This window comes from Cololabis saira, chromosome 3 (assembly GCF_033807715.1).
Source record: "Cololabis saira isolate AMF1-May2022 chromosome 3, fColSai1.1, whole genome shotgun sequence".
Classification (NCBI taxonomy): Eukaryota; Metazoa; Chordata; class Actinopteri; order Beloniformes; family Belonidae; genus Cololabis; species Cololabis saira.
In genome coordinates this window covers 54,115,944-54,128,057 of record NC_084589.1, presented here as the reverse complement: position 1 = coordinate 54,128,057, position 12,114 = coordinate 54,115,944, and the positions used below count along the sequence as shown (strand labels likewise).

The following is a 12,114-nucleotide window of genomic DNA, read 5'->3' as shown; positions in this document are numbered from 1 at the left end:
ATAATATAGATTAAATATTGTTATTTAAGCAATACATCTCGACAGGCCGTGGTATACGCTCATTATATCATTATATCATTATATATCATCATTATATCACAGCTGAGGATCATTATATCACAGCTGAGGATCATTATATCACAGCTGAGGATCATTATATCAGCTGAGGATAATTATATCACAGCTGAGGATCATTATATCAGCTGAGGATCATTATATCACAGCTGAGGATCATTATATCACAGCTGAGGATCATTATATCACAGCTGAGGATCATTATATCACAGCTGAGGATCATTATATCAGCTGAGGATCATTATATCAGCTGAGGATCATTATATCACAGCTGAGGATCATTATATCACAGCTGAGGATCATTATATCACAGCTGAGGATCATTATATCACAGCTGAGGATCATTATATCAGCTGAGGATCATTATATCAGCTGAGGATCATTATATCACAGCTGAGGATCATTATATCACAGCTGAGGATCAATATATCACAGCTGAGGATCATTATATCACAGCTGAGGATCATTATATCACAGCTGAGGATCATTATATCACAGCTGAGGATCATTATATCAGCTGAGGATCATTATATCACAGCTGAGGATCATTATATCAGCTGAGGATCATTATATCAGCTGAGGATCATTATATCACAGCTGAGGATCATTATATCAGCTGAGGATCATTATATCACAGCTGAGGATCATTATATCACAGCTGAGGATCATTATATCACAGCTGAGGATCATTATATCAGCTGAGGATCATTATATCAGCTGAGGATCATTATATCACAGCTGAGGATCATTATATCACAGCTGAGGATCATTATATCACAGCTGAGGATCATTATATCAGCTGAGGATCATTATATCACAGCTGAGGATCATTATATCACAGCTGAGGATCATTATATCACAGCTGAGGATCATTATATCAGCTGAGGATCATTATATCAGCTGAGGACCATTATATCAGCTGAAGATCATTATATCAGCTGAGGATCATTATATCACAGCTGAGGATCATTATATCAGCTGAGGACCATTATATCACAGCTGAGGATCATTATATCAGCTGAGGATCATTATATCACAGCTGAGGATCATTATATCACAGCTGAGGATCATTATATCACAGCTGAGGATCATTATATCAGCTGAGGATCATTATATCAGCTGAGGATCATTATATCAGCTGAGGATCATTATATCACAGCTGAGGATCATTATATCACAGCTGAGGATCATTATATCAGCTGAGGATCATTATATCAGCTGAGGATCATTATATCAGCTGAGGATCATTATATCACAGCTGAGGATCATTATATCACAGCGGAGGATCATTATATCAGCTGAGGATCATTATATCACAGCTGAGGATCATTATATCACAGCTGAGGATCATTATATCACAGCTGAGGGTCATTATATCACAGCTGAGGATCATTATATCACAGCTGAGGATCATTATATCACAGTTAACAACCAATCAGATAGCAGGATTTCATATAGTCATATTTATATAACTAGAAAACTTCCTCACAGAAATTTGGAGTGCCACGGCGGGGCTGCTGTCCATCTGTGTACATTGCTGCATTTATCAGCAATAAAAGTGAAGGACTCAAAACTAAGTCTGATGACACCACACACGACTCTCTATATCAAGCCATGTAAAAATTATCGGACTATCACATATCGGCCAATCAGAAGAAGGGGCGGGGCTAATTTGGTTTTGGATTTGATAGTTCCTATTTTCTGCCTTTACCTTTGAATGGTTTGACATAAAGAGTCATGGTGGTGTCATCGGACTCGGTTTTGAGTCGTTGACCTTTATTGGTGAAAATTGCACGCGTGAGGGCCCGTTCATCGCTGCTTTCAGCTTTAATTCATATTTATAATCTCAGGGGGACGGAGGAGGTCGTGGGTCTCCGGAGGATTCTGTCTCAGTCCACCGAGTCCCTGAACTTCCGGAGCAGAACTCTGTCCATGGAGTCTCTGACGGACGAGGGTGAGTCTCATCAATACCTGTGTAACCCCAACCCTAACCCTCACCTGGGCAGGGGAGTGGTGGTGGAGCTGGTGGAGCTGACGTACCTGTGTAACCCTAACTAAGACCTAACTGTGTGCAGGGGAGTGGTGGCGGAGCTGACGTACCTGTGTAACCCTAACTAAGACCTAACTGTGTGCAGGGGAGTGGTGGTGGAGCTGCGGTACCTGTGTAACCCTAACTAAGACCTAACTGTGTGCAGGGGAGTGGTGGTGGAGCTGCGGTACCTGTGTAACCCTAACTAAGACCTAACTGTGTGCAGGGGAGTGGTGGTGGAGCTGACGTACCTGTGTAACCCTAACTAAGACCTAACTGTGTGCAGGGGAGTGGTGGCGGAGCTGACGTACATGTGTAACCCTAACTAAGACCTAAATGTGTGCAGGGGAGTGGTGGTGGAGCTGACGTACCTGTGTAACCCTAACTAAGACCTAAATGTGTGCAGGGGAGTGGTGGTGGAGCTGACGTACCTGTGTAACCCTAACTAAGACCTAACTGTGTGCAGGGGAGTGTTGGTGGAGCTGACGTACCTGTGTAACCCTAACTAAGACCTAACTGTGTGCAGGGGAGTGGTGGTGGAGCTGACGTACCTGTGTAACCCTAACTAAGACCTAACTGTGTGCAGGGGAGTGGTGGTGGAGCCCCCTGCTGGAGGAGCTGCAGAACGAAGGCAACGCCGTCAAGGCCGACAGCTGGAGCATGGCGGTGGAACCGGGATTCCTACAGACGCTGCACAAGGACCTGATCAAGCAGCAGGACGTCATCTACGGTAGGTGGGGGGTCGGGTCCTGTTCCAGGTCCTGGTCCTGGTCCTGGTCCAGGTCCTGGTCCAGGTTCAGGTCCTGGTCCAGGTCCAGGTTCAGGTCCTGGTCCAGGTCCTGCAGACGCTGCACAAGGACCTGATCAAGCAGCAGGACGGTAGGTGGGGGGGTCGGGTTCTGGACCTGGACCAGGTCCAGGTCCAGGTTCTGGTCCTGGTCCTGGACCTGGACCTGGTCCTGGACCTGGACCTGGACCTGGACCTGGACCTGGACCTGGACCTGGACCTGGACCTGGTCCTGGTCCTGGTGCATCAACATGATACACACTATCAACATGAAGACGTGAACAGATTCATATCCAGCACGTCTCCGTAGTCTATTCAGGTAAAAACTTAAACTAGTTTCTGTTTTACATCAAAATAAAAGCAAGACTTGTTTTTTCTATAATAGAATCAAACAAAAGCCTCAGCTTTTCACAAATAAACATTGATGCTTAGAGTTATAGTTATATACAGTAGTTATAGTTAGACATGTCAGGGTTTCCCACATCTCCACCGTGGAAAAGATGAAAATCCAAAGTCGTTTAGACGACAGATTTAGTCTGGTTTACGGATAGATGAAGGCGTCAAAGCTCTTCTGACCAGTCACTTCTCTTTATAAAGAGACACATCGTCTGAAGAAGTTACACAGCAGTTTTAGGTTCCTGTTGCCATGGAAACCCCCGCGTGGGAGACCTGCTTCCTGGTGACTCACATCAGGAAGCCCAAGTGCTGTGCACATGTATATATATATATATACTGTTTTTGTACTTTTTTTTAACTCTTTTTTAACATGCATGTTGGAAATCAAATCCAATGAAAGCGTCTGTGTTCCAGAGCTGATCCAGACCGAGTTCCACCACGTCCGGACCCTCCGGATCATGGAGGGCGTGTACCGGCGCGGCATGCAGGAGGAGGTTCTGCTGGAGGCCGGCGTGGTCCACACCATCTTCCCCTGCCTGGACCAGCTGCTGGAGCTGCACTCCGGCTTCCTGACCGAGCTGCTGGGCCGGAGGAGGGACGGTCTGGTGGACGAGAGTAGCCCCAACTTCACCGTCCGGCGGCTGGGAGACCTGCTGCTGAAACAGGTACGACTACGACTGAACAAACCATTTATTTACTGGACAGAAAAACACTGGTACAGCTGGAAGACCTGCTGCTGAAACAGGTACGACTACGACTGAACAAACCATTCATTTACTGGACAGAATAACACTGGTACAGCTGGGAGACCTGCTGCTGAAACAGGTACGACCAGGACTCAACAAACCATCCATTTATTGGCCGAATCGTACAGAAAGATACTTGTATAGTTGCACTCAAACACACTTCTCTCTCCTTAAACTGCTGTTTTACTTCCCTTCCCCTCCATCCGCCCAAACGCCCGTCCATCAGTCGGCCAAACGCCCGTCCATCAGTCGGCCAAACGCCTGTCCATCAGTCGCCCAAACGCCCTTCCATCAGTCGCCCAAACGCCCGTCCATCAGTCGGCCAAACGCCCGTCCATCAGTCGGCCAAACGCCCGTCCATCAGTCGGCCAAACGCCCGTCCATCAGTCGCCCAAACGCCCGTCCATCAGTCGCCCAAACGCCCGTCCATCAGTCGCCCAAACGCCCGACCATCAGTCGCCCAAACGCCCGACCATCAGTCGCCCAAACGCCCGTCCATCAGTCGCCCAAACGCCAGTCCATCAGTCGCCCAAACGCCCGTCCATCAGTCGCCCAAACGCCAGTCCATCAGTCGCCCAAACGTCCGTCCATCAGTCGCCCAAACGCCCGTCCATCAGTCGCCCAAACGCCCGTCCATCAGTCGCCCAAACGCCCGTCCATCAGTCGCCCAAACGTCCGTCCATCAGTCGCCCAAACGCCCGTCCATCAGTCGCCCAAACGCCCGACCATCAGTCGCCCAAATGCCCGTCCATCAGTCGCCCAAACGCCCGTCCATCAGTCGCCCAAACGCCCGTCCATCAGTCGCCCAAACGCCCGTCCATCAGTCGCCCAAACGCCCGTCCATCAGTCGCCGGTGAGACATCTGGAAACTCCTGGTGTCTCTTTAGGTGCAGCAGACGGGGACGCAGGACTTCCCAAAAGCTGGATTTATTTTAACCCCCTAACCAATCAGAACCTTCCCAACCACCAGACCTGAAGAGGAATTGGAGAAAGACCATCAAACGGGTTTTCCATGTAAACCTCAATTCGGAATTACTATTTCCATTTAAACCCCAAGAAAAATAGTTTAATTCGGAATAATTAATTCTGAATTAAAAAACATCATGTAACCGTGGCGAGTGAGCGTCTCTGTTGAGGAGAGAGAGCTCCATCTGCTGGACGACTCAGCAACTACAAGAGTTAGACTCGTGATGCTCCACATCATTATTATTATTATCACTTACAAACTCTGAGTTCACAAACTCAGAGTTCAGAAACTCAGAGTTTTGGGTTTCAGGATCTCAGAGTTGGTTCTTGCAGCTAAAGCTGAACATATTAGTGCAGTCATGTTATAAATAAACACATATATTCAGATTAAAGTGCAACACGGCTGCTGCAGCTGTTTATATTCATTATCCATGTGGTTATAAAACAGACATTTATGATAAATATCAGCTCCAATAATCAATAACCAAGGCCTTTAGTGTGAACACATGATGCACAGAAGGATACGATTACAGGCCGACTGGGACAAAGAAAAGAAATAAAGGGACTCAACACTCTTTATCAGGGTGTCACAGTCTGATTTAACATGTTAAAATCTACTCGGATCGTTCATATACTTTTCTGACACAACATGGCGTCACTTCAGCCGTCTTTAAGATGTTTGTTACGTGATGATGATTAAGTATTTTATTTGGTCGATCAGTTTCCAATTGATAAATACATTATATATATTTATATATTTATATACCAATGTGTGTTTTTGTGTGTTTCAGTTTTCCGGCCCGGCTGCAGACGACATGAAGAAACTTTACTCCGAGTTCTGCAGTCGACACCCCAAAGCTGTGAAACTCTACAAAGATGTTCTGACCCGGGACCGGAGACTGCAGCAGTTCGTCAGGGTGAGACCGGTACCGGGTCCAGACCGAGACCACGTCCTGGTCCAGACCGAGACCACGTCCTGGTCCAGACCGAGACCACGTCCTGGTCCAGACCGAGACCACGTCCTGGTCCAGACCAGTTCAGACCACGTCCTGGTCCAGACCAGTTCAGACCACGTCCTGGTCCAGACCAGTTCAGACCACGTCCTGGTCCAGACCAGTTCAGACCACGTCCTGGTCCAGACCAGTTCAGACCACGTCCTGGTCCAGACCAGTTCAGACCACGTCCTGGTCCAGACCAGTTCAGACCAGTTCAGACCATTTCCTGGTCCAGACCAGTTCAGACCATTTCCTGGTCCAGACCAGTTCAGACCACGTCCTGGTCCAGACCAGTTCAGACCAGTTCAGACCAGTTCAGACTCTCGCTGGTTTAAACTGGTTTAGTTGGGGTTTGTATTGGTTTAAAGTAAAGCCGTTAAATAGGGCCGGATCGTCTTGACGTCATCACGTTTCCGATGCTACATTAGCTACATTAGCTGCTCTTCGGACCACCGTGTACAGACGTGCTCCCTCTCTTAGCCTACCGGTACTTTTAATCGTTACTTTCCGTTATTCTGTAACCATGGTAACCATGGTAACCGTTGCTGCGTTGTGGGTTATTCTGTAACCATGGTAACCATGGTAACCCGTTGCTGCGTTGTGGGGTTATTCTGTAACCATGGTAACCCATTGCTGCGTTGTGGGTTATTCTGTAACCATGGTAACCGTTGCTGCGTTGTGGGGTTATTCTGTAACCATGGTAACCGTTGCTGCGTTGTGGGTTATTCTGTAACCATGGTAACCCGTTGCTGCGTTGTTGGGTTATTCTGTAACCATGGTAACCTGTTGCTGTGTTGTTGGGTTATTCTGTAACCATGGTAACCTGTTGCTGTGTTGTGGTTATTCTGTAACCATGGTAACCCGTTGCTGCGTTGTTGGGTTATTCTGTAACCATGGTAACCCGTTGCTGTGTTTTGGCGGCAGCAGCTTCACACATAACAGACTTGGGGAAAAGATTGTTAATGGTGTAACTTTTCACCGCTTTCCTGTTCGGAGGCAGAAACACGGAGACCAAGAATCTGAGATAACAAAGTATCTAAGATAACAGAGTATCTGAGGTAACAGAGTATCTGAGATAACGAAGTATCTGAGATAACGAAGTATCTGAGATAACGAAGTATCTGAGGTAACAGAGTATCTGAGATAACAGAGTATCTGAGGTAACAGAGTATCTGAGATAACAGAGTATCTGAGATAACAGAGTATCTGAGATAACAGAGTATCTGAGATAACAGAGTATCTGAGATAACAGAGTATCTGAGGTAACAGAGTATCTGAGATAACAGAGTATCTGAGGTAACAGAGTATCTGAGATAACAGAGTATCTGAGATAACAGAGTATCTGACATAACAGAGTATCTGAGATAACAGAGTATCTGAGATAACAGAGTATCTGAGATAACAGAGTATCTGAGGTAACAGAGTATCTGAGGTAACGGAGTATCTGAGGTAACAGAGTATCTGAGATAACAGAGTATCTGAGATAACAAAGTATCTGAGATAACAGAATATCTGAGATAACGAAGTATCTGAGATAACAGAGTATCTGAGATAACGAAGTATCTGAGATAACAAAGTATCTGAGGTAACAGAGTATCTGAGGTAACAGAGTATCTGAGATAACGAAGTATCTGAGATAACGAAGTATCTGAGATAACGAAGTATCTGAGATAACAAAGTATCTGAGGTAACAGAGTATCTGAGATAACGGAGTATCTGACATAACAAAGTATCTGAGATAACAGAGTGTCTGAGATAACGAAGTATCTGAGATAACGGAGTCGTCGGCTCGCTTGGATCGTGGCTGTACGACGACCAAACAATCTTCCACATTATCCCCATTTCCATGAGAGTCTGCTCCCTGCATTTTCATTTAGTGTAGGATTATATTTTTATACATTGTCTCTCCTTCAACCGCGACACCACACACACACACAGAAGCAGGCACACAAACACACGTAAAGGCAGTCACAAGGCTAACACTATGCATTACATAGACGTGACACTCATAATCATGACATGGCACCTGTAATGACTCTTTGCTCTCATTGAAATCGGTATACTCTGGAAGGTTATTTTTGGCCGTCGTACAGCCACGATCCAAGCGAGCCGACGACTCTGTTATCTCAGATACTTTGTTATCTCAGATTCTTGGTCTCCATGTTTCTGCCTCCGAGCAGGAAAGCGGTGAAAAGTTACACCATTAGCGATCTTTTCCGTTAGTTATCACTACTTTCTCCAAATACCGGTCCCTGGCTTCCTTGTTTAAGGTATCCCGGTAAATACCAGTTCCTTTCGGACATTTGAAAAAAATGTTTGTGTTCCGTGCTACCCAACTGCTACTACACTGCTGTTTGTTTAGGCATATGAAATGGCCGCCGCGTCCCAGAATGCACCTTGGTGACCAAGCCCTATTGACGAAGAGCGCTCGGCGTAGGAAACGCAGCGACGCGCAATCTACGGCAGGCGCGTCATTTCCGTCGGGGACGGTGGGGACGCGTCCCTACCACTTTGTCTGACGAGCAGATTTGTCCCCACCACTCTGCTTTCCTAAAAACTATAATTGTATATCATGGCATTCTCCTAACCAAAGACTATTTGCTCCGCTCTGCTTTCACTCTCCTTGAATGAATGCGCTTGCGATCAGCCCCCATTTCTGTTAGCAACTGTTTTGAATCCGCTCCGCTCCCACACACTGCGCTTGCGGTCTGCAGTCTGTTACAGTGTAACGAGCGATGAAAGAAGTCGCTGGTGTTGCAGGTGAAGATTCGTCAGTGTTCATGATGCATATCAGGCGAGATAGACAAAAAAGACAATTAATGAAAACTTATTTCACAGAGGGGTTGCTGCTCGTTCACTCTTGCCCGACGTTTCATAGCCTGGGAATGTTTGAAAACTTTGTAAGGGCGAGGGCTGTTTGCCAGGCTACGTCTCCTGATGCTCTTGCTTGGTCCAGGTTTGTCTGAGATTTGTTGGTGTGTCAAGGGCTGTGCTGCAATTAACGAAATCGTGTCTTGTACTGAAATGCGGATTTTGAAATACGAATAGGGCCTACCCATGACGAATCGTCCCAACCCATGATGTTTCCGACGACCTAAATAAGACAGCGCAGATGGCTTTTAATATGGGGACAATATCGCGTCAATACGCATCATCTAATGCAATGCCTATTATTTATCATGAAACCTCAATTCGGAAGTAATGGGCCTAGCTCGTACCCAGCACTTTTCAAACCTTACTCAGGTTTATGGTAAATGTCCCCAGCACTTCTGAAATCAAACTGACGCCCATGCCCTATGGTGTCGGCTACGCCGTACCGTGACCTGAACCTCCCAAAAAATGTAACTACGGTCGAGAGGTCGCAGACCCAACGCAGGCCGAGAGCTGTGATTGGTTCGCTTGGTAGCAACGCATTTCTGGTTCCGGTTCGTGAAGCAGTCGTGAACTTTCAGCTCTTTTCTTCGTGTATGTGTGATTTTTTTTGTTTTGTTTTTTTGCACAATAGTTGTCCTTATGTCTTTGATTCACTGTGACCGGAAAAGCTGGAAGCTAAACAAAGTATCAGCTAGCGCTCTGGGGGGTTTATCACCGCGGAGAAATGGAGTGACGGAGAAGTCCGAAGCTTGGCAACGGTGTCACGGCAACGGCGCCACGGCAACGGCGTAGGCTCTGCGTTGGTTTAACGCAGAGCCTTAAATCAGGCTTAAGTGGTAACGGTTTAAAGAAATTTATTTGGGGTTCCCACCAGTTTAAAGTAGGGGGTACCGGTTTAAACTGGTTTGGTTGGTTGGTGATGATGTTCTGTTTCCTCCCAGTGGGTTTGTCGTGGTCCTCTGCTGCGTACTGGTTTAAATGAACTGGTACTGGTTTAAACTGGTTTGGTTGGGGTTCCTACTGGTTTAAATGAACTGGTACAGGTTTAAACTGGTTTGGTTCGGGTTCCTACTGGTTTAGAGTAGGGGGTACTGGTTTAAACTGGTTTGGTTGGGGTTCCTACTGGTTTAAATGAACTGGTACTGGTTTAAACTGGTTTGGTTGGGGTTCCTACTGGTTTAGAGTAGGGGTACTGGTTTAAACTGGTTTGGTTGGGGTTCCTACTGGTTTAGAGTAGGGGGTACTGGTTTAAACTGGTTTGGTTGGGGTTCCTACTGGTTTAAATGAACTGGTACAGGTTTAAACTGGTTTGGTTCGGGTTCCTACTGGTTTAGAGTAGGGGGTACTGGTTTAAACTGGTTTGGTTGGGGTTCCTACTGGTTTAAATGAACTGGTACTGGTTTAAACTGGTTTGGTTGGGGTTCCTACTGGTTTAGAGTAGGGGTACTGGTTTAAACTGGTTTGGTTGGGGTTCCTACTGGTTTAAATGAACTGGTACTGGTTTAAACTGGTTTGGTTTGTTGCTGATGATGTTCTGTTTCCTCCCAGCGGGTTTGTCGGGGTCCTCTGCTGCGTCGTCATGGCGTCCAGGAATGCATCTTACTGGTGACTCAGCGAATCACAAAGTACCCCGTCATCATCCAGCGGATCCTGGAGAACACCAAAGGTGCTCGGCGACCTCTGACCCTTTCAATTCAATCACGACAACACCAAAACAACACAACACCAAAAAAACACACCTGTACCTTTAACCACACCTGTACCTGTACGGCGGTAGCAGCCTCCTCTCACCTGCACCTGTAACCACACCTGTACCTGTAACCACACCTGTACCTGTAACCACACCTGTACCTGTAACCACACCTGCACCTGTAACCACACCTGCACCTGTAACCACACCTGCACCTTTAACCACACCTGCACCTGTACGGCGGTAGCAGCCTCCTCTCACCTGCACCTGTAACCACACCTGTACCTGTAACCACACCTGCACCTGTAACCACACCTGCACCTGTAACCACACCTGCACCTGTAACCACACCTGTACCTGTAACCACACCTGCACCTGTAACCACACCTGCACCTTAAACCACACCTGCACCTTTAACCACACCTGCACCTGTAACCACACCTGTACCTGTATTGTATCTATTGTATTTAGATCACAGCATATGCTCAAGTCAAAGCCCAAACTGTCTGCATCTGAGAGATGTGGAAATTGAGCAGGTAGATGAAACAAAATTACTTGGGGTCACACTAGACAGTCAATTAACATGGTCCACTCATATTGAAAACATAACTACGAAAATGGGAGGGGGATTATCGATGATTAGGAGATGTGCTGAATTTTTTACTCCAGCATCAGCTGTCCAGGTTATACAGGCACTAGTGATATCCCACCTTGACTACTGTCCAGCTGTGTGGTCCAGTGCAGCTGAAAGGGACTTGCATAAATTGCAAATAGTCCAGAATAAAGCAGCTCGCCTTGCTCTTAAATCCACTACTAGATCTAATACACTGTTAAATCACCGGAAGCTGTCATGGCTGTTTGTGGAGCAGAGATTAGCTTCTAGTTTGGCTGGATTTTTTAGGAACATTTGTTCAAATAAAAAGCCAGAATGCTTATACAGAAATATTAATGACACTAGTGATAGACACAGACATAACACTAGACATGTTGCAATGGGTCGATTCACAATGCCTAAGCCGAGAACTGAGGCAATGAGGAATTCAATTTTTTCAATTCAATTTTATTTATATAGCATCTAATACAACAGAGTTGTCTCTAGACGCTTTCCAGAGACCCATACCCAGAACATGACCCCCGAGCAGTTATTACATAAACAATGGCAGGTAAAAACTCCCCTAGTGGGAGAAAAACCTTAAGCCAAACAGTGGCAAGAAAAACCCCCCTTTAGGAGGGAAGGAACACAGTCATGTACAGGGCAATGACTTTCTGGAACTCTTTGCCAGCATGTATTACAGAAATTAACGATAAAAGGCAGTTTAAGAAACGACTGAAGGACTTTCTTATACACAATGAAAATATTGTAATTTAACTTTTAACTTTTTTTATGCTGTAATGAATTGTTCTCTCTTGCAATATTTGTATTTTTATTTTTATTTGTAATTCAATGTTTTTGTATGTATTTTGTATGATATTTTGAGGACCCCAGGAAGAATAGCTGTTGCCAAGTGTAACAGCTAATGGGGATCCTAAATAAACTAAACTAAACCTCCTCTCAC

The 12,114-nt window shown here is 46.0% G+C and overlaps 1 protein-coding gene across 1 annotated transcript in view; it reads left to right on the top strand.

Annotated features, from left to right (window-relative positions):
• arhgef2 (rho/rac guanine nucleotide exchange factor (GEF) 2) overlaps positions 1-12,114 on the top strand; it is a 48,890-nt gene that overhangs the window by 24,750 nt on the left and 12,026 nt on the right. Inside the window, exons 6-10 of the mRNA XM_061717825.1 lie at positions 1,926-2,029; positions 2,691-2,834; positions 3,702-3,952; positions 5,791-5,916; positions 10,417-10,534. Coding sequence (XP_061573809.1) covers positions 1,926-2,029; positions 2,691-2,834; positions 3,702-3,952; positions 5,791-5,916; positions 10,417-10,534 — 743 coding nt within the window. The remainder of the gene's footprint in view (positions 1-1,925; positions 2,030-2,690; positions 2,835-3,701; positions 3,953-5,790; positions 5,917-10,416; positions 10,535-12,114) is intronic.